The sequence below is a fragment of the Camellia sinensis genome, chromosome 13 (assembly GCF_055761805.1).
Source record: "Camellia sinensis isolate YWXY chromosome 13, ASM5576180v1, whole genome shotgun sequence".
Classification (NCBI taxonomy): domain Eukaryota; kingdom Viridiplantae; phylum Streptophyta; class Magnoliopsida; order Ericales; family Theaceae; genus Camellia; species Camellia sinensis.
In genome coordinates this window covers 47322206-47346397 of record NC_138973.1, presented here as the reverse complement: position 1 = coordinate 47346397, position 24192 = coordinate 47322206, and the positions used below count along the sequence as shown (strand labels likewise).

At 34.5% G+C, this 24192-nt stretch overlaps 1 protein-coding gene across 1 annotated transcript; it reads right to left on the bottom strand.

Annotated features, from left to right (window-relative positions):
• Positions 1 to 2294: 2294 nt before the first annotated feature.
• On the bottom strand, positions 2295 to 8050 carry LOC114288479 (uncharacterized). The gene is made up of 6 exons (XM_082902178.1): positions 7823 to 8050; positions 6757 to 6829; positions 4222 to 4308; positions 4053 to 4144; positions 3797 to 3865; positions 2295 to 2737 (listed from the first exon to the last, which is right to left on the bottom strand). The coding sequence occupies exons 2-6, from the start codon at positions 6805 to 6807 to the stop codon at positions 2515 to 2517; spliced, it is 522 nt and encodes a 173-aa protein (XP_082758304.1). The 5' UTR covers positions 6808 to 6829; positions 7823 to 8050; the 3' UTR covers positions 2295 to 2514.
• Positions 8051 to 24192: the final 16142 nt, after the last annotated feature.

The window sequence follows — 24192 nt, the reverse complement described above, 5'->3', positions numbered from 1 at the left end:
TTTGAACATCCAAAAGATTATTTGGCGTTGGCTATTTTTTAAAGATTTTTTTTAAAAAAAAACTTCACAAGAAGTTTGAAAAGCTAATTTGAAAAATTGTAAAACAAGTAGTTATTGTGAGTGAAAAAATTAAGTTTTCTTTTTAACTTTTTAAGTTGGTGACAAGTAAATTTTTGACTAATTCAATCAAAAAGTTTGGGTATGTTTGGTTTGTGTTTGAGAGATGTGTTTTAGAGATAAAAAGTACGAAAACATGTTTGGTTTGGTTTTTTTTAAAAGATGTTTTGGAAAATTATTTTGAGATAGAGTTTTGGAAAAAGTGATTGATTTGATATGTGTGAGAGAGAGATTTGTTTGGAAAACTTGTTTGGTTTACAAGTTTTGAGAAATTTTTTTGAGAAAATTTGTTTGGTTTGATTATTTTTGAAAACTTATTTGTAGAGAAAATTTTCCAAATTTTTTTCAGAAAATCAAACCAAACGAGCCCTTTATTTTTTGTGAAGCTCAGACAAACACCACTAGACATGTTAGGGTCAACTCTGTGAACCATCCTAGCAGTAGTAAAACAAAGTTTGTGTCGTCTTCTTTGGTGTACACTTCACATATCAGAGACAGACCAAAGATACGCTTCTCTTTCCGTAGCCTGTTTCTCATTCATCCTTTTAAACATTCCCTTTTCAAACCCTACAAGGCGCAGAACAACAGTGGTTAAATAATTTTGACAAATAGAAATACAATACAAGTCCATATAGTTCATAATTTCTTTAACTATTCTAATTTCAATAAAGAATGACGAGAATCAGCTCATGACAAATAAAATAAAATAATGCTCCGTTTGTTTCAATGGAAATCTGGAAAACGTTTTTCTCATTTTTTGGCATTTGGTACGTTAGAAGACGAAATTCAACAGAAAAAGTTTTCTGTGATTAATGAAAAACAAGTTTATTAGGAATAATAATGATTTCCACTTTTAAAAGGTGGAAAATAACTTGTTTTGTTTTCTTCATTAATGGAAAACAAGCTTATTAGAGAGAGAGAGAGAGCCGACTGAGAATGATTTGGTATGATCATAACAGAACATTCCAGAGTTTTGATCTCAACCGTTGGATTATGCAAAGATCCAACGGTGGTGTTTTGGATAAATATGTATATAAAAAAAAATAAATATGTTATTTATATATTTAAATAATATAAACGTAAATAATAACTAAATTTATTTATATGTAAATAATAACTAGCCATAGACAACACAATTATATAATAATAGTGGTAGATATTATTATTTTGATAAGATATTGATTTTTTTTTAGTATATGTATATATATTATATATATAATTGTATAATCAAAGTTTCAATTGTAATTTTAATCTCATACACAAGTATGAATTTATAATTTATTTGACTCGTTAAGACTAGCATAACTTTAGTCTTATCTGATCATGGCATTAAAAATGAAAGAAAGAGATAAATACTTTATGTTACATATTTGTTTACCACTAACACAATTTTAACTAACAAACCATGCCTTTATTGATTAGTATTGTTTGTGAATTTTCAGAGTATAAAACAGAATATGAAGATGTACAAATATTTCACAAGTTTTCTCACAATTATAAAACAACAAGAAGAGGTTGAAATCAAAACAATAATGACAATTTCTATCTAAGAAGTTGTGAATGCCAATATAAAATATCATCCTTTCACTCTGTTTATGACAATATCGCGGAGTTGGGGGGTTTAAGGCTTCTCAAGGCCATTACTCCATATGTTTATGAGAAATGACATTTGTGAATGAACCTATATTAAATGCACAAGAAGAAACTGGTAGGAGTAAATATTTTTTATAAAACAAAAATATTAATCATTTTCAAGAAATATTCCTCATGAAAACTTTTGTATATCTCCACAAATAAACCCTCTGCAAACCTCAAAATTTGGAAGAAAGATCCCCCATTAGTAAATTGGATAGGTTTCTTAGCAGCACAGCACCCAACAAATACTGCTCCCAAAGTTGTACAATTCTATTGAGTGATGTCTCTCCTCTCATCTCTCTCAATAGTGTACAAATATTGGGGCTCTGCTCAAAGTTTTAAATATAAAAAACCATGTAACTATTACTAATATTATATTTTCTTAAAGTAATCCAAAGTGAAAACCATCAACAAATGTAGAGCAATGCAAGCCAACCATAAACCTCCAAAATAGAAATGCTGTCAAAATGCAAAGGTCAGTTGACAGCAGAAATCCAAACCACAGGCCCTTTAAAAATTGAATGCCACCACAAGACCAATGATTAATGAAACTAATTATTTGATGCACACTAAATAAGATTGTTAAAGATTTAGGATGCCACACCAGTATGAGCAACATATATCAGAACGTTCACTTATAGACGACAACATTGATACCATTGGGGCTATGGCCCACATGATACAACACTTGCAACATTTGCCTATATTATGCATAAACATAAAATCAAGAGACAGCTTTTACAATAACAATGAGGAAAACAACTAAAAGGCAGCTTCCAAATAAATAAAAACCTGTATTTCCATCATAATAGAATCCAGAAGAAGCATCGTAATAATAGCCAGATGCTTCATCACAAACAAAGCCAGATTGTAAAGAAGAAGCATCCTTTGGACCTGTAACCTCTCCACCACTTGGCTCCTGCCCACCAGTGGGCCGCTTGTTGTCTGGATTATATTCCTTTGGTACCCATCCAACAGAGTCATACTACAAGGATTGAAAGGAGGGAATTTATTTATTCAATCAGGTTCGTCAACAATACAGACTAATTGCATCTAACCAATACAAAAAGAATAAAATAAGAAAAGAGGACCAGCCAGGTAGAATGTGTGCATGTGTGCAAAAACCTGTGCGTGTCTTTGGAAGCAATCATGAGCATTCAGAATGCTTCTTCCTAAGTTACCATTGAGCCAAAAAATTATTAAATATTACTCAATAGATGCCAATTGAACCAAAAAAATTATAAAAGATTAATCTCAATTAAACATTATTTGTATAGTTTTCATAGTTAAGGGGGTCAAAATGTATGAATTTATAGATAAGCGGTAAGGTGATATTTGTTAATAGTTGAGGGGATCTTAATGTTAGGATGATCATTCCGTTGGGCCATTTAAAATTTGAAGAGCATGTAGAAACTTCATGATGAATTCGATATACTTGTACGGGGCAGGCTACACATTTGGCATGCATAGGATTGTAAGGGCTGTCAATTTTATTTTGTTTGGCATGTGCATCTATAATGGGATGGCACCCTTGTTTTTGTACTAGTAAAATAAGGCATCGTTTGGCATGCAACACTTTTAGCTTCAAAGCCAAAAAGTTACTAAAAAATCTAAAAAGCCTCTAACCTATACCAAAATGTCAAAGATTCTTGTTCTTCTCTACATTTTGCACATTTTTTCGTAAAAAATCAAAAGTCATTCTAAACATACTAATTTTTTTTTATCTCATATTTTAGCCAAAAAACAAAAAAGTTACTAAAATAGCCTTGTTCCCAAACAAGGCCAAAATCTACCTCATGCAATAAAAATGAAAACTTATCAAAGTGATCTATAGTCTATAGACAAGTCTACCAGGGATAAATTAAGTTATCTAGGAAGTTTGAAGCATGCACTGATTGATGTTAATCCAAAAATTGGTAGAATTCCATCCCAATCTCTGGTTGCCACCGTGACACGTATTTATACATCAACCATAAACTAATGGGTACAAATACATTTACTCAGGTCAGCATTCAATTGAATCAACAACTAAAAATACACATACTGTATGAAAATGTAAAAAAGCAAATCCCCTTGGAACATGAGTAAATTTGTCGCTAACCAGACGAAGATCCTGCAGTTTTAAAATGTGTATAACTTCAGCAGATTTGAATGAAACACAGCATAGTCATTTTACATTTCAGTACCTTATATATAAGTAAACAATACATATTTATATATCTATCGTCCCTTAGCCGTTATGGACTTTCAGTTTTTATTTACATTTCAGTACCCTATATAACAAATCCAGCATGTTTTACCTTAATTGGAGCATGTTTGTAAAACTCATAACGAAGCATTTCTTCATCAGCATTTTCATCCAACCCACGGACAACCAAGACATTGGTGGGACCTGATGAAATGTCAACTTAGCAAATCTCCTACACATGATCCTAATGCACGCCAAGTGAAAGCATCAGAAAAACTAACCTGCCTCCCCTTTCTTCCCCACTGTTGTAGGATTTGATGATGCCACATCTGCTGGTATGAGGCTTCAGCTGTTCGTGGCTCATTACACTGCTTCCAAAGAGGGAAAGAAAATCCACCGATTTGGTATATAATTGTTAAATAGAACATGAGAAATAGACAGCCAAAGAGGGGAAGAAAATCGACCAGCTTAATGTAAAATATCAGATATACATATTACGAGTGCCTCTGCCGCAACCAAAACATTACTCTCAGAGTCGCAATGTAAAAACACTTAGTTGGACAATACATAATTCAAAAACTAACAGTTATTGTATTAACTGAAAATGGTACTCTCACATAATTGATACACATATGTCCAGATGAGCCAAATTTCTATTTATAGATCAATCATGTACAGTGGAATAGCAGATTTTGACTATCTACCTCCAGTGAATAACTACAAAGCATATAGTGCATTCATTTACAATTATATTTACGTAATGTAAAAGAAGCATCACCAGGGTTGTTGGATTGTGGTCAAACACACATGAGGCATCCAATATATTATGGCGAAAGTATTCATGCCAAAACGAATTCATGGGAACATTCAAAAGAAAGAGAATCCTCAAGTAGGTAGCTATTCAATGATGCATCAGGCATGCAATTTCTTTGGTTCCCTATATCGCCTAAAAGAAGCACTGAAACATATCAAGTCAGCAAACTCAGTCTTGGCAGCTATGATCAAATTCCCGATGGTAACCCAATTTTCTGGCATTAATCAACAGGTATCGTACTAGTTGTACTACAATAAAACTGCATGCAGAAGGCACCAACTACAAGCCACTAAGCACTAGACCAAATACAATGAGGTTTAGGTGCACAAAAATAATACACCTTTTTGATAAAATGACGAGAGTGAGAGAGAGAGAGAGAGCAGCAGCAGCAACAACAACAGGAAGAGAATGCAAAAAATATAGAAAACCATCAATAGTTCTTCTTAAAGGAATATGCATACCATAGTCACCTGAAAAAATATTATGTTATATACATATGAAGTGCACGTTCATGAAATAACCATTAAAATGTAGCATTAAATTGTGATGCTTACACTAATTCAGAATTATAAATGAAATCAATAACATATAATTATAAATAAAAATAAAAAAGTACTAATTTCTCGTGTCTTCTAAATTCTGATCATTCCACTAGTATTTTAAAAAGTGTATAGTCATCCATTCATCAAGATTTTAAACATTTTCTATCTAGTGAATGTAGATATCACATCATGGTCCCCCAACTAATGATCAAATACAACATGAACAACAAACCCTGTAATCCTAATTAAGGAATGTTTACAGATCCCCGCACTACTACAAAAATAGTTAAAGATCACACTTTGACAAAAAAAAAAATATCTCACTTTTATTGGAAGTGTGATAAAAAAAATTAGATTGATATTTTAATCACATTCAATTTGATTGAGTGTGATAATATTCATTTTTTATGTCACTTTTCAATTAAGTGTGATTATATATATATTTTTTTAATCACATTCTAATTAAAGTGTGATTATATATACACTACTACTTTTTAATCACACTTTTTAAATAAGTGTGATTAGATATATATTTTTTAATCACACATTCTAATTAAAGTGTGATTATTTATATATTTTTTAATCACACCTTCTAATTAAAGTGATTATACATACATTACTACTTTTTAATCACACTTTTTAAATAAGTGTAATTATATATACATATATATTTAATCACACTCCACTACAAGAAAAAGCATCTTTGGCGACTAAAAAAGCACATTTGGTCGCTGAAAGTATAGGTTTTGGCGACTAAAAAAGCATTAGTAGCCAAAAGTAAAGATTTTTGGCGACTAAAAAAAATTAGTAACCAAAAGTGAGGTATTGGGTGACTAAAAAGATGTTTGGTTGCCAAAAGTGAGGCTTTTACCGACTAAAAAAATTTTAGTAGCCAAAAGTGAGATTTTTTGGCGACTAAAAAAAACTTAGTAGCCAAAGCTGAGGTATTGGGCAACTAAAAAGATGTTTAGTAGCCAAAAGTGAGGCTTTTTGGCGACTAAAAAGAAGTTTAGTCGCCAAAAGTGGTAATTTTAGCCCGGGAATTAAATTTTTTAACGACTAAAAAATAATTAGTAGCCAAAAGTATAGAATCGGCGACTAAAATTATGTTTAGTTGCCAAAAGCGGTCTTTTTTTTTTTTTTTTTCTAGTAAATAATTTATTTTTACATAAATAATGTTCAATAAAAAATAATTATCTTTATATATATACTTTTATATTAAGAAGATGCCATACTGGTTTGGTGCAGCATCTAATCCTCTTTTTAACCGGCTGTGACTAGGAATGTCTTGAGGGACTATAAGCCCTGATTCTTTCATCTTATCGTCATCTCCTAGGTCTGATAGAACAGGCTCAGGATACTTTTTCTGAAACATTGGGAAACAATTCAAAAATCAATACAAAAAAATTTGGCATTTCAGCAAACTAGAGTCTACATGCATGACAGTCACTACAAGTTACCTTCACCAAATGTGCCATAGGATCATCCCATCTAACTCTCTCCTTAAACATTCTGTCAATTTCTGGATCATCTCTGCAGTACAAAGGATGCGTACACATAATAAGGTTGGTAATTGAAAAGAAACCATCATTTTCTAGTGATTTCACAGACAGACAGGCAGAAGATATAATAAAATAACGCATCAGATCAGATCAAGCAACTTTACATTAGATGCTCCATAGTCAACAAATGAAATCAAAACCAAAAAAGATCGAATGATATGTGTTCCAAGTGCTTTACATCATCTGAGAAGTCATATATAATCATGAGGGCGTAGCAATCAAGTGTCATAATACGAGAACCCCTCACACGTTAATGTGTACTTATACTTATTTGGGTGTTGTTTTTTTAATTACTTCAAACAAAACATCTATCTATCTATTTATATTATTATAAAGTGAACACCCTTATGGTGTCTTGAAGCCGTTGTTTCTTATGCTGTCACGTGTCTACTTTTTTATTTAAAATAGAAAAAAATTAGATAAATGAGATGAGGGGATTTAAACCTGTCTTATGTCAAATGAATAAGACTTTTACCACTTAACTAGCACACAATATATGAGAAATATTTTATTTTATTTATATTTATTTGAATTGCACACGCATCGCGTGTGGCAACCGCTAGTGCATAAAAAGCCATCATAGTCACAGATATGAAGCTTCACCCGTTACCTTCTTTTTACTCCTTCCCTTTCCCTTTTTTTATCCTACTAATAATATTTTGTTTCCATAGCTAATAAGTCGACCGACATATGATTCACTCCTTATAAATAAATAAATAGCATTCTTCATAAAGAAACAACCAAGGGCACGAACACCATTGCATCCTTATAATAAATAATTTTATTTTTAAACAGAATCAAGCAATTTCAGAATCAAACCCTTAAAAAAAATTCACAAGCAATTTCGACAACGACAACAACAATCAAGCAAGCAATTTCAATGCAATCAAGCAACTTCCAACAAATTTTAAGAGCAACCAAGCAACTTCAAACGAATTTTAAACAAAAAAAAAAAAAAAAAAACCTGGATTTCGACTTAGTTTCGATTTCAAACGAGGGAGAGTAAAGAGGGATCGGTGATGAGGTATGAAGATGGAGAGAGTGATCGAGAGAGGGAGACGACTGATTTGTGAGTGATCCGAACACTCCAGAGCCAAGATGGAGAGAGAGAGAGAGAGAGAGAGAGAGGGGTTTAAGATAGGAGAGAGTGATCGGTGATGAGTTATCAACATGGTCCTGTTCGTGCAGCCGTGAAAATAGATTATACATTATAATTTAACACATTATAAATTATGATTTTAAATAGAAATTATTAATTTGATATATTTGTTAGATTATATGTTATTGAGGAGTATTTGTTAAATAAGTTGTGAAGTAATTTTTTTAATTAATTTTTATTTTTTATTATTTACTATTTGTCTATATTTTTTATAAAAAAAAATAATAATATTTTATAATTCATTTGTGTCTTTTTCTATTTTTAAAAAAATAAAAAAAAATATAAGAGTTTAATCGTGAATTGATATGTCCACAGCAGAAATTGATAATCAGAAGTAAAGGTGAGCAGCTTGTAAGAATTAATTTTTTTGATTTAAAATAAGTTGTTAGAATTAGAAATTGTTTGAAATAAGTTTAACTAAACATTTTAAAATAATTTTTTAAAAGTCAGAAATCATAAGTTGGCTAAAAAAAACCTCAACAAACACCCATAGAGAGTGAGAGCCGAGTGAGGGGTGTGTGGGAAATGCGCAGAAAAGTAGAGGCACTCAAATATGTACTTAGGGGGTTGTTTGGGATGACCTAAATAAGTGCACTTTTTTTTCTTTTTACGAAAAAATATACAGAAAAGTAGAGAGGTGATGTGATGAAAAAAGATAAAAAGATAAAAAGATGGATTATTTTTAGGTTGCCAAACTTGGCCTTATATATAAGGCCTTAGAATAATAAGATAAGAAAGAGGCATCCTCTAAAGTGAATTTTCGGCTCCGTTTGTTTTTAGAAATAGCATGGAGGGGATTCATAGTGAGAGGATTAATAGTGAAGGGATTGTTAGTGAGGGGATTAAGTAAAATTGTGTTTATTTTGATGATAGTTGTTAGTGTAGGAATTGTTAAATTATTTTTATATAAAATAATAAAACAAATAAAAAAATTAAACATTAATGTTTAAAAAAAATTCCTAATATATAAAAATAAAAATAAAAATTAATCCCCTCACTATTTTTCTAATACCACCTCTACTTCCACCTCCTCTATCCCAATCCACCTTTCAACCTTCATCTTAATTCCTACCTCCATTCTAATCCCTTCCCCAACTCTACAAACAAATACAACACTAAATAACCTCACCTCCATCCTAATCCCCTCCCATCCAGTACACCTCAAAACAAACGGGGCCTTAGAGTGATCAGGTAGAGTGAATTTATGAGGATGCAACACCTGTTCTACTAATGAAACCGAGGGATGAGATCAATCTCTCACCAAAACGACGTCATTTTGATGGGAAAAACAGAAAAAAAAACAAAAAACAAAAAACAAAAAACAACAACAACTAAGAGAGAGAGAAACATAGATCACTCTACTATTTCACTCTGAGACCTCATGTGACCTCCCAAGGATCTACTACAGGGAAAGCTCTTGTTACACAATTTGCACACATGTTTAAGCTCTTGATCTTCTTCCATTGATTATAAATAAAAAAACAGAGATCAGAAGAAGTAAAAGAAAGTTCAAATCTGATCACAAAATTTGAAAACTTGTTACAATTTTGATTTCATATATACTTTATGACCCCAAAATGATAAGGGAACAAATGAATATAAAGAAAATACAAGAACCCAAATAAGGACACTAGATTAAAAGATAATAAAATATTGTGTTTCTGGGTTTGGTAATAAGAAAAAGTAAAAGAAATTACAAGAAATTAAAAGAAATTACAAGACCCAAATCAGAAGAAGTAAAAGATTGTTTTATGGGTTTGATAATAATCACAGCATTGGCCTCGTTTTGTTTAGTGTGATTTTGAAATCGGATTTAAGCCAAACCTATTCATCACTATCAATTTCAAGCACACCTCTGGAGTTTTGAAAAGTTTATGTACTTGTGGTGGTAGTGACTTTGAGCTTCAATGGCCGACCAGGAGAGAGAAACGCGACCTTGTTAATGGAGACTACTCTAAAAAAGATGAGAGATGGCTTGTCGGCGATCAAGGCCGCCTCGGAACAACCTTTCAGTCGCGCAACTGCTTTTCCTCTTACTCGTCCCTATGTCGTCGTCCACTCTCACAGCACCGCCAACGCTTCAAACCCACCATTGCACTATGAATCCATTGTTGCTGTCATTCCTTAACATAAAAAATATACGAAGAACCAAAAGTGGGTCTGAATCCATTGTTGTTAGGTCTGAATCTATTTTTCTTTTTCTTTTTTTTTTTTTTTTTTTAATTTCTCTGATCAAAACGACGCCGTTTTGGTGAGGGATTAATCTAAACCCTTGGTTCAATTAGTGGGATAGGTGTCGTGCGCTCATAAATTCACTTTACCAGATCACTCTAGGAATTCACTCTAGAGGATCCCAACGTGAGAAAGAGAGATTGATTGGAATGATGATAACAGAACATTCTAGAGGGGTTGGTACCCAAAAAGTGGTATTTGGATATCAAGAAGATCCTCGACATGACCAAAAGCTCATTGCGCCTTGTTTCTAGCCACTCATTCCGCCTTGAAGATCCTCGACAAGACCAGGAACTCTATTTAATGGCTTCCACTGATAGAAACAAGAAGAAAATGTGAGAATTAAAATAATTTTAATTCAGAAAAGAAGAATACCTCCTGCCTGCCATGAAGTTCAAGCCTTTTAATCTTTATTCTTGAATGATCAAATCTTAAATGTATAAACAAAACTCATCCACAGAACAATTTCACAGAACCATATGAAAAAAGTGGAAGGAACAGAATTTCAAGCCTATTCTATTCACAAAAACAATGTCTGTGTTTGATAGCTATTACAAGCATATATAAACAAGAAGAAAATGTGAGAATTAAAATAATTTTAATTCGGAAAAGAAGAATACCTCCTGCCTGCCATGATGTTCAAGCCTTTTAATCTTTATTCTTGAATGATCAAATCTTAAATGTATAAACAAAACTCATCCACAGAACAATTTCACAGAACCATATGAAAAAAGTGGAAGGAACAGAATTTCAAGCCTATTCTATTCACAAAAACAATGTCTGTGTTTGATAGCTATTACAAGCATATATAAACAAGAAGAAAATGTGAGAATTAAAATAATTTTAATTCGGAAAAGAAGAATACCTCCTGCCTGCCATGATGTTCAAGCCTTTTAATCTTTATTCTTGAATGATCAAATCTTAAATGTATAAACAAAACTCATCCACAGAACAATTTCACAGAACCATATGAAAAAAGTGGAAGGAATAGAATTTCAAGCCTATTCTATTCACAAAAACAATGTCTGTGTTTAATAGCTATTACAAGCATATATATAGATAGGCTTTGATCCATATCCAAGTGTAACTCCTTATAACTCCCCACCATCAAGAAAGTTGTAACTTCCCATGAAATCACCATATGGGATAGTGGACATACGTTAGTCATCCATTACCCATTAAACTGATTAAATATATATAATATAAATAAATAAATAAAACAAACATGTGGCATATAGGCCACTTTATGGATATTTTTACATTATCTCACTTGGCACATATAACATACGTTGTTGACTGCCAGTTAACTAACAAACTGATTATGGCCATTAAATAAAAATACCCAAACTTTAGAGTTATAATACACGAATCATGGTGGTTATGTTCTATCAATTGAGTATTTCCTTCCATGTATTATATTGTATCACACTCTCAACTTTATGTGGTGTCATTCTTTATGAATAACTTCTAATAAGTTATTCTGGGTCCAATGATCCCTATGGATCAATAGTCCCAATGTACTGCATAACATCACTGTCATGACCCGAACCCGCCCGTATGGATTAAGGTCATAGCCGACCAGTAATCGAGAGATTACCTACGACCTCAAACAATTCTCAGACATATCTCAACAGAGTTAAGGGGCCAAAACAGAAGCAATTTTAAAAACTTTGCCCATAGAGTTGTGCTTACATGATATAGCAAAATCGTTCCAAAGGTATTTCATAATAACTCACACAAACCATAGAGTTAATCTATATCCAGGAACTTTTAGTTATGCAGTCAGCCAAACAAAACTTATATACAAAAGTGATCCAACGTTTTCGCCAACAAAGCAAAAATATAACCAAAGAATGAAAGGACAAAAACAAGTCTCGTGCGTGAGGCGTTAAGGCTGACTCCTCAAAACTTTGACTTTTTCCCACATACTTCACTGAGGCTGGGTTTGAACATCTCTTGGCTCACTTACATATACATGAATGAGAATGAGCGAAAGCTCAGTGAATAATATCAAGTAAAGAAAATACATGAATGAAGTTCGGAACAGTTATACATATATCAGATAGCCTTGGGCCCATTTATGGCTTTATCTAGTACATTAGACGGCTTTAAGCCCGAGCATGTCATACGGTCTCTGGCTCATTCATTCATGTCTGACGGCTTTTGGCCTAATCAATTATGTCCGACGGCCTTTGGCCCAATCAATTATGTCCGACAGCCTTTTGCCCAATCAATTATGTCTGACGGCCTTTGGCCCATTTAGTAGTGTCTGACGATCTTTGGCCCAATCAATGGTATCATGAATGTTTGTCCACAATTCAAATTAACAAACTTATGAACTCAAATAGGAGTAAGCAATTGGACAAATAGCATACTTCAAAATATCTTTATTAGGATATTACTCACAGTGTTCTACCGGTGGATTCGTCATTGTGTTCGACCCTACATAAATCATAACACATATTGGGTCACAAACAATTCAATCCGTTCTCAATTTATTCACTCATCTTAGGCCTCTTTCTTATCTTCTTAATCCATTCACGATGCTCAATGCATGCCTAAGAGTGCTTAGAAATGAAAAAGAACGGAAAATGAAACACCAAACGTCCATTCAAAATTTCAGAAACAGGGCTTCCCGCTCGAGCGTAGCTTTGGCCGCTCGAGCGAACCCCCTTTGTCTGCAAAAGTACTGGTTGCCTTATTTTTGCGCTCGAGCGTGACTTTGGACGCTCAAGCTGAAAGTCAAAACATGTGTTCAGACGCTCGAGCGTAACTATTCCCGCTCGAGTGAACATCAATGTCTGCAAAAGTTCTGGAAGCTAACATTTCACGCTCGAGCGGCGCTTTCCATGCTTGAGCGGACATGCCGAATTCTGGAATTTCTAGAATTGTTCTTGAAGTTCAAACTTAATATTCAAAGGCCCTAAACTCATGATTTTGGTTCAAAAACATGGAAACACATTATATAATATGAGAATATAAAAATATGAGACCAAAATGTTCAAATTCATGGTCCTTTTCCAAAATCATTTTGAGTTCTCTTCATAGGTTTCAAAACACATGTATTCAACTTCATACAAACTCCATATCTTTATCAATTATGCATGCATGTAAATTCTTGACTCTAATTCTATTCCAAACGGTACAAATGACACTTATAATCAGGAAACTCATGAAAATTATGCGTGCATGTGGGATTTGGTGCTCAATTCTTCTTGTTCAACATGATTCATGCTTGAATGTATAAAATCATGGCAATTATGCACATGCATGTACATACAAGCTTCAAATTCATCAAATTCAACTCAAATTATGTTCTTGATTACCATCTAACTTGAATTCACAAAATTAAAACCTCAAACTTATGAATCAATGTTCAATTACTCACCTAGGAGCTCCAATCACCCAAATTCTAGTTAGTTTTTTGAGTTTAGCTTCCAATTCTCAAGCTTTGAGCCAAAATTCATAATTTGAGCCCTTTTTTCTCTCTAGAGCCGTCTCTCTCTCTCTCTCTCTAGAGTACACTTCAAATTTTGAGTTCAAAAATGAGGAACTTGGGTGTATATTGACCTATTTATAGGCTTGCTTAATCATATTGGTTAAGTCTAAGTAATGAGATTTCTAATTAATCGTTCTGAATCTAATTACATTGATCCGAATAAATTTTCAATTAAATTTCACCATAGGCTTTAAAAATTATGCTAATCACAATCGCGTGGTCAATTTCTGTTTCTGATGCCTCTACGGCCTTTAGTTTAAATTGTAAAGCAGAAAATCAAACAGATTTTCTTACGGTGAACAAATAGAAATATAAAGACATATATAATCATGTAACTATCACACAAACCATATCAAACATATAATTACAATCATAATTAAGATCAATTAGCATAATACGGAACAGGGTTATCACAATCTTCCTTCCTTTAGGAAGTTTGGTCCTCCAAACTTATTTTACCTTCGTCGGGAAACAAATGTGGATAGCGTAGTCGCATTTCATCCTCTTTTTCCCATGTAGCGTCCGTCCCATAGTGTTCTTTCCATTCCACTTTCACCATCGGGATGGACTTGCTTCTCAATTGTTTCACTTGAAGGTCAGTGATTTGTTTCGGCCATTATGCGTATTCCATATTTTTATCGAGAACTATCCGGTGATAATCGATCACATGAAACGGATCTCGAAGATAATCCCTCAACATTGATACATGAAACACATTATGGATTTGTTCAAACCCCAGTGGCAAAGCAACTCTATAAGCAACTGGACCAAGTCTCTCCAAAATTTAAAATGGTCCAATGTAACGGGGCGACAATTTTCCTTTCTTACCGAATCTTACTTGGCCCTTCATTGGAGTCACGCGAATAAACACATGGTCACCAACCTCATACTCAAGAGGTCTTCTTCGTACATCTGCATAATTCTTTTGTCGGCTCTGAGCTGTTTTGAGCCTTTGTTGAATAGTTTTGATCTTTTCAGAAGTATCCTGCACAATTTCAGGCCCAAGTAAAGCCCTATCCCCGACTTCTGTCCAACAAATTGGTGATCTACACCTTCTACCATACAAAGCCTCGTATGGTGCCATACCGATGCTGGAGTGGAAACTATTATTGTATGCAAACTCTACTAGTGGCAAATAATCTTCCCAACTCCCTTCAAAATCCAAGGCATGCATTCTTAGCATATCTTCCAAGGTCTGTATTGTTCGTTCTAATTGCCCGTCAGTCTGTGGGTGGAATGCGATACTAAACCTTAATTCTGTCCCCATAGCTCTTTGCAAACTTTTCCACAATCTAGATACAAATTTTGGATCTCTATCCGAGACAATAGATACCGGGACTTCGTGTAAACGAACAATCTCGTCAACATATATAGTAGCCAGTCTATAAGCATCAAATGTAGTTCTAACAGGTAAAAAATGTGCAGACTTAGTTAGTCTATCAACTACAACCCAAATAGAGTCCATACCTCGAGGAGTTCGAGGTAGACCAACAACAAAGTCCATAGTCATGTGCTCTTATTTCCATTTAGGAATAGGGAGAGGCTGAATTAGGCCACCCAGTTTTTTATGTTCAGCTTTAACTTGCTGACATTGAAGGCACTTGGACACACACTCTGCAATCTCTTTCTTCATTTTGGGCCACCAATAGCTTTGTTTCAAATCCCGATACATTTTATTATTACCCGGATGCATAGCAAACACTGATTTATGGGCTTTATCTAGAATTCTCTTCTTTAGTTCCGGAACATCTGGGACACACATTCGGTTTCGAAATCTCAACACTTCATTTTCAATGTTGAACTATACTTTCGGACTTGTCCCAAATTCATCAATCAGTTTCTTGAGGAATTCATCCTCTTTTTGCCTCTGTTTAATTTTAGTAATTATTGCTGGTTCAGCTGAAATGACGGCGACCAACCCGATCTATTCGTGTAACACAACTTCAATCTTAGCTCTCGCGAAATCCAGTAAGATTTCTTTTCGTTCAGTAAGTAAGAAAGCTAAATTCCCCGTCGACTTTCTGCTCAAGGCATCATCAACTATACTGGCTTTCCCGGGGTGATACTGAATTCGAAGATCGTAATCTTTTATCAATTCGAGCCATCTTCTTTGTCGCAGATTCAACTCTTTTTGCATAAAGAAGTATTTCAGACTCTTGTGATCCATGTAGACTTCGCATTTTGCCCCATACCAATAATGCCGCCAGATTTTTAAAGCAAATACAACTGCGGCCAATTCTAAGTCATGTGTTGGGTAGTTCTTCTCGTGTGGCCTCAACTGCCGGGAGGCGTAGGCAATCACCCTTCTATTCTACATTAATACACAACCCAAACCTTTATAAATGCATCACTGAAAATCACAAAGTTTTTTGTACCTGATGGTAATGTCAAAACTGGCGCAGTGGTCAATCTCATTTTTAGTTCATGAAAGGCAGATTCTCTTTTGTCGTTCCATTCAAACGGTTGTCCTTTGCATGTTTGCAAAACAGTCCTCAGATGTTGTTCATGTTCAAGTCTATTCTTTGAGTATATCAAAATATCATTAATAAAAACTACAACAAATTCATCAAGGTAGGTCTTAAAAATTCGGTTCATTAGGTCCATAAATGCTGCAGGAGCGTTAGTCATCCCAAAGGGCATAACAAGAAATTCATAATGGCCATACCTTGTTCAAAACGCAGTTTTCTCTACATCTTCTGCTTTTACTTTCAACTGGTGATACCCGGACCTCAAATCAATTTTGGAAAACACTTGTGATCCTTGTAACTAGTCAAACAAGTCATCAATACGAGGTAAGGGATATTTATTCTTTATTATTACCTTGTTCAGTTCTCGATAGTCAATGCACAAGCGCAAGGTTCCATCTTTCTTTTTCACAAATAACACTGGTGTACCCCATGGTGAAGTACTAGGTCGAATAAACCCTTTGTCAAGCAGGTCTTGCAACTGTTCTTTCAGTTCTTTCATTTCAACAATAGCCATTTTGTAGGGAGTTTTAGAGATAGGCTGAGTGCCTGACACAATTTCAATAGTAAACTCAATCTCCCTGTTCACTAATTCCCCTAGTAATTCATTTGGGAACACATCTGAAAATTCTCTAACAATAGGGATACTACTCAATTCTACATTAACAATTTGTTCAGATAGCACACAACACAAATAACCTTGGCACCCTTTCCTAATCAATTTACATGCTTTCACTGCAGATATCAAATAAGATGGAGGCACCACCCCCGTTACCCACAAATACAATTTTATCATGTTCTGAAAGCTTAAATACAACCCGTTTTGTTACACAATCAATGGTGGCACAATATTTAGTTAACCAATCCATGCCTAGAATTACATCAAAATGTCTAAAGTCCAAGGGCAACAAATCTACATACAGAATAACATTCCCAATACGCATGTCACAAAATCGATATACAGATGTACACAACACAGGTTCCCCAGATGGAGCAGATACACATAGCAAATATGGCAATGATTCTAGAGGTCTACTCAATCTAGATGCCAATGCATAAGTTACGAAAGAGTGCGTTGATCCAGAGTCAATTAATACAAAAGCATCCTGATTACATATAGAGATAGTACGTGAAACAACGGCTTCAGCATTCCGTATATTGCCCGTAACAAGCGCAAAAACTCTCCCTTGCCTCATGGTATCTCCGGTAGTAGTAGATCTCGTAGTATTTCCCGGTTTTGGGATTGATGCAGTGGAGCTAGCAGCTAATTTCCCGCTATTCTGATTACAATCTCTGGCCACATGCCTCGTTTTTCCACACTTAAAACAAGCTCCTGACACACGGTAACAAACCCCGCGATGCCTTTTACTACAAATATTGCACATTGGAGATGTATCTCGGGAAGAATTAGAAGTATTTGAGGAGCCCATATTCTGCTTTTTCAAAAATTTCTTCTATAAAAAGAAGCCTTGCCTTATACTACCCTTCTAGTCAGTTATTGATTTGGCCTGTCTGGCTATGTTAGCTTATGATATTATGGCCCGATCTAGCACCTCAATATAGGTCTCCAGCTTGAGAACATTCAGTCTTTCCAAGATATCATCTCGAAGACCTCCTTCAAAATGTCTCGCTTTCTTGTAGTCAGTGTCGACCACATGTGGTGCAAATCTGGCCAATTCAGTGAACTTGGCCTCATACTCTGCACAGTCATATTGTTTTGTTTAAGTTCCATGAATTCCGATACTTTCCTATCAAGGACACATTGTGGGAAATATTTATCGTAGAAAATTTCCAAGAACCGTGCCCAACCAATATCCTTATTATTTTCATGCATTAGCATCCACCATCTTCTTACCTCATCTTCAAGAGTAAAAGTGGTTAGAAGTACCTTCTGTGTTTCTAAGCAAGGAAACACTTCAAATAGTTTTTCTATGCCGAGGACCTATGCTTCAGCCTTTAGAAAATCCAATCCCCCATGGAACTATGGCGGTTTCATTTTCTTAAACTCTTTGGTGAAAGCTATTACTCGGTTATCATTCTGATGGTCTTGGACAAGTGGTACTGGAGGGGAGGCGGAGGATGTGGTTGTTTCCACTGTTGTTGTTGCCTCAATGTTTCTACCATTTTCTATATCAATCTTTCCATCCTATCCATTTTGGCAGTAAAAGACTCCTCTATCTCATCACCTCTTGTTCTCACCATCTGATTAGACTTACATTATTCTTTATACAAAAGGTTCACAAGTATGTATATACCAAAAAGCATACATATTCAAATAATTTGCAATGCAGGTAAATCACAAACATATAGCATATAATCATTCATCTTGAAGCATTTAAGAACATTCTTGATGCTTTCAGATTCATACTTATCACATGAATGCATTCTAGATCTTTTCTAGATGCCTATTGCTCATTGGACAAGTGTGTGAGTTATTAACTTGTGTTCTGATACCACTCTGTCATGACCCGAACCCGCCCCTATGGATTAAGGTCATAACCGGCCAGCAATTGAGAGATTACCTACGGCCTCAAATAATTCTCAGACATATCTCAACAGAGTTAAGGGGCCAAAACGGAAGCAATTTAAAAAACTTTGCCCATAGAACTGTGCTTACATGATATAGCAAAATCATTCCAAAGGTATTTCATAATAACACATACAAATCATAGAGTTAATCTATATCCAAGAACTTTCAGTTATGCAGTCAGCCAAACAAAACTTATATACAAAGGTGATCCAACGTTTTCGCCAACAAAGCAAAAATATAACCAAAGAACGAAAGGGCAAAAACAAGTCTCGTGCGTGAGACTTTAAGGTTGACTCCTTAAAACTTTGACTTTTTCCCATATACTTCACTGAGGCTGGGTTTGAACATCTCTTGGCTCACTTATATACACATGAATGGAGTGAGCGAAAACCCAGTGAATAATATCAAGTAAAGAAGATACATGAATGAAGTTCGGAACAGTTATACATATATCTGACGGCCTTAAGCCCATTTATGGTTTTATCTAGTAAATTAGACGGCTTTAAGCCCGAGCATGTCATACGGTCTCTGGCTCATTCATTCATGTCCGACGGTCTTTGGCCCAATCATTCATGTCCGATAGCCTTTGGCCCAATCAATCATGTCCGACGACCTTTGGTCCAATCGATTATGTCTGACGGCCTTTGGCCCAATCATTTGTATCCGACGGCCTTTGGCCCAATCAATTATGTCCAACGGCCTTTGGCCTATTTAGTAGTATCCGACGATCTTTGGCCCAATCAATGGTATCACGAATGTTTGTCCACAATTCAAATTAACAAACTTATGAACTCAAATAGGAGTAAGCAATTGGACAAATAGCATACTTCAAAATATCTTTACTAGGATATTACTCACAGTGTTCTGCCAGTGGATTCGTCCTTGTGCTCGACCCTACATAAATCATAACACATATTGGGTCACAAACAATTCAATACGTTCTCAATTTATTCACTCCTCTTAGGCCTCTTTCTTATCTTCTTAATCCATTCACAATGCTCAATGCATGCCTAAGAGTGCTTAGAAATGAAAAAGAACGGAAAATGAAACACCAAACGTCCATTCAAAATTTTAGAAACAGGGCTTCCCGCTCGAGAGAACCCCTTTTGTCTGCAAAAGTACTGGTTGCCTCATTTTCGCGCTCGAGCGTGACTTGGTTCAAAAACATGCAAACACATTATACAATATGAGAATATAAGAATATGAGACCAAATTGTTCAAATTCATGGTCCTTTTCCAAAATCATTTTGAGTTCTCTTCATAGGTTTCAAAACACATGTATTCAACTTCATACAAACTCTATATCTTCATCAATTATGCATGCATGTAAATTCTTGACTCCAATTCTATTCCAAACGGTACAAATGACACTTATAATCAGGAAACTCATGAAAATTACGCATGAATGTGGGATTTGGTGCTCAATTCTTCTTGTTCAACATGATTCATGCTTGAATGTATAAAATCATGGCAATTATGCACATGCATGTACATACAAGCTCCAAATTCATCAAATTCAACTCAAATTATGATTACCATCTAACTTGAATTCACAAAATTACAACCTCAAACTTAAGAATCAATGTTCAATTACTCACCTAGGAGCTCTAATCACCCAAATTCTAGTTAGTTCTTTGAGTTTAGCTTCCAATCCTCAAGCTTTGACCCAAAATTCATAATTTGAGCTCTTCTCTCTCTCTAGAGCCGTCTCTCTCTCTCTCTCTCTAGAGTACACTTCAGATTTTGAGTTCAACAATGAGGAACTTGAGTGCATATTGGCCTATTTATAGGCTTGCTTAATCATATTGATTAAGTTTGAGTAATGACACTTTTAATCATTCTGAATCTAATTACTTTGATCCGAATAAATTTTCAATTAAATTTCACCATAGGCTCTAAAAATTATGCTAATCACAATGGCATGGTCAATTTCAGTTTTTGATGCCTCTACGACCTTCAGTTTAAATTGTAAAGCAGAAAATCAAACAGATTTTCCTATAGTGAACAGATAGAAATACAAAGACATATATAATCATGTAATTATCACACAAAACCATATCAAGCATATAATCACAATCATAATTAAGATCAATTAGCATAATATAGAATAGAGTTATCACAATCACAAATACTTGAGGTGCACAAAATGATGTTTTTCACTAATAATATTCAAAATGTCATGACAAAACAAAACAAAACAACTAGAAAAATTATTGAGCTAACCAATCAATCCCATGCCCTCAACATGTTTTGAAAACACCTTTACAGAAAAACCTTTGGTCATGGGATCTGAACCATCATATTGGTACTAATATGCTTAATGCTAACTTCTTGCTTCTTAACACTGTCTCTAACAGCAAGATACTTTATGTTGATATGTTTGCTTCGGCTGCCACTTTTGTTGTTGTTAGAAAAGAAAATTGCAGCCGAATTATCACAGTAAACTTTTAATGGCCTAGAAATTGAATCCACAATTCGAAGCCCTGTGATAAAATTTCTTAACCAAATAGCCTGTGATGTTGCTTCAAAGCATGCTATAAACTCTGCTTCCATTGTTGACGATGCAATTATCGTCTCTTTGGTGCTCTTCCATGAAATAGCACCGCCTGCTAGCAAATAGACATATCCTAAAGTGGATTTTCTAGAATCTTGACAACCCATAAAATCCAAGTCTAAATATCTAACCACTTCAAGACAGTCAACATGCTTATAAGTAAGAATGTAGTCCTTGGTTCCCTTTAAATACCTCATGATTTTCTTTGCAGCCTTCCAATATTCTATTCCTGGATTACTTTGGTATCTTCCAAGCACCCCAACTGCAAATGCAATGTTAGGTTGTGTACAAACCAGAGCATGCCTTAAACTGTCTACGACAGATGCATAGGGAATGATACTTTTTCCAAACCATTCTTCCAACATTGACTTAAAGTGAATTTGTCACCCTTTAAAATTGGTGCTGCATTAGGAGTGCAATCCCTCATCTTGAATTTCTCCAAAAATCTTTCAATATAGGTTTTATGAGACAATCCTAATGTCCTTTTTGGACCTGTCTCTATAAATCTCTATGCCAATGACATAAGAAGCTTCACCCATATCCTTCATTTCAAATTTTTTTTGAAAGAAATTGTTTAGTATCATGCAACAAACCCAAATCATTAGATACAAGTAAAATGCCATCCACATATAGAACTAGAAAAATATATTTGCTCCCACTAACCTTAAGGTATATACGGTTGTCCACAACGTTTTTCAGAAAACCATATGAAGTAATAACATTATGGAACTTTAAATATCACTGTCGGGAAGCTTGTTTTACTCCATATATGGATTTCTTGGGCTTGCAAACTAAGTGACTATCTTTATCAGAATAAAAACCTTCAGGTTGCTTTATGTATACTTCTTCCTCAACATCCTCATTTAAAAATGTCGTTTTCACTTCCATTTGATGTAACTCTAAATCAAAATGAGCTACTAATGCCATGATGATTCTAAATGAATCCTTCTTAGAAACCGGAGAGAAAGTATTATGATAATCGATGCCTTCTCTTTGAGTGAAACCCTTGGCTACAAGTCTGGCCTTATATCTTTCGACATTGCCATTTGAGTCTTTCTTGGTCTTATAGACCCATTTACATCCAATAGCTTTAACTCCCTTAGGCAACTTGACAATTTCCCAAACTTGATTCTTAGCCATAGATTCTAACTATTCCTTCATGGCATCATACCATAATTTAGAATCATCCCTATTCATAGCATTGGAAAACGAAATAAGATCATCCTTAGGTTCGATGTCAAAATCAGACTCCATTAAGTATACAAAATAATCACCAGAAATTGCTAAATTTTTAGCTCTTGAGGATCTCCTTAATTATGTGGTCTCAATTGGGATTTGAGCTATAGGCTCTATGTTGACTTGTTCCTCTTGTGGTGGAAGTTCTTGAATTTGTTGATCTTCAAGGATATCAGGTTGATTATCTTGAAAGACAACCATTTCACCTATATTTACGGGTGTTGTATCTGGATCTCGTTATTCCTTCCACTCTATCTTTCGAGGGTAATTCCCATTAGGGTCAACTTCCTCAATAAATTTAGCATTTCTGGCTTCAACAATTCTAAGCGAATTTGAAGGACAATAAAATCTGTAACCCTTGGAGTTTTCTGCATAGCTTATGAAAAACCACTAACTGTTCTAGGGTCTAATTTCTTTAAATGTGGGTTATACACCCTCACTTCAACTGGACAACCCCAAATGTGTAAGTGTCTTAAACTTGGCTTCCATCATTTTCATAACTTAAATGGTGTTTTGGGAACAACCTTGGTTGAAACCCTGTTTAAGATATATACAGTGGTTTTCAAAGCTTCACTCCACAAATTTATAGGCACATTAGAATAACTAAGCATGCTCCTTATCATGTCCATAAGTGTTCAGTTCCTTCTTTCAGTAACACCATTTTGTTGTGGTGTGCCAGGCATTGAATATTGTGCAATAATGCCTTCTTTCCAAGGTTTCAAAATGTGGTATTACGTAACAGTTGCGATCGCTACGTAACGGTTGTGACGGTAGGCACCACGCGTTACTTCCGTTTTTGCGGTGTGATTGAGATTCACAGGTGTATCGGCCGTTACGGTCGTCGTAGCCTCCGTAACGGTGCCGTAACGGCTCATTACTCACCGTTACACTCTTTTTTTAATTAATTCTTTTCAAAAAAAAAGCAAAAGCAAAGGCTGAAAAATTATGAATGTCATTGTGCATACCTTTATTATGATTGAACAGATTTTGTCTTTTCTCTTTTCAGCCCGTGAAAAATTTTGAGGTGAGATTTCATAATATTCAAAATACATCCACAAATTTTGAGATCTTTATATACTCTACAACTGCAATTGATTCAAATTTTCATATTTACAAATTTTCAACCATCTTTAAAAAGAGTGGTTCATGGGAAGATGAAGACAGAGAGAAGAGGAAACATGGATGAGTGAGAGATAGAGAGAGAGAGAAGAAGGAAAAGATGAACCTGTGTTGAAGATGAAGAAGTAGATGAATATTCAAGGCTGCCTCTGTATTGAAGACAAAGAACATTTGATCTGTTGCCTTATTTATTTTGTTTGTTTGGTTGCCTCTCCGACTATAGCTTTAGAACCCTTGGGAACATATATAATCAATTGTTTTTCTTGGGTGGTCTGCAACCTGCATTTCGATTTTGTTTTTGTTATTGTTCTTGTATTTTTTTTTTTTTTTTTTAACAATGATCTCTAGCTAGTATAAAGTTTAAAATTTTTATGGTGATATATTTAGCAATTTTAATTTAAATATATATATAGCTATGCACTTACTTTTAGCATTTTACATATAATAATTAGTGATTGATTTTTTTTTTTTTTATTATATCTAAAAATCATAACACCTATAATTATATTAATACATTTTATATATATCAGTTTTTATTGA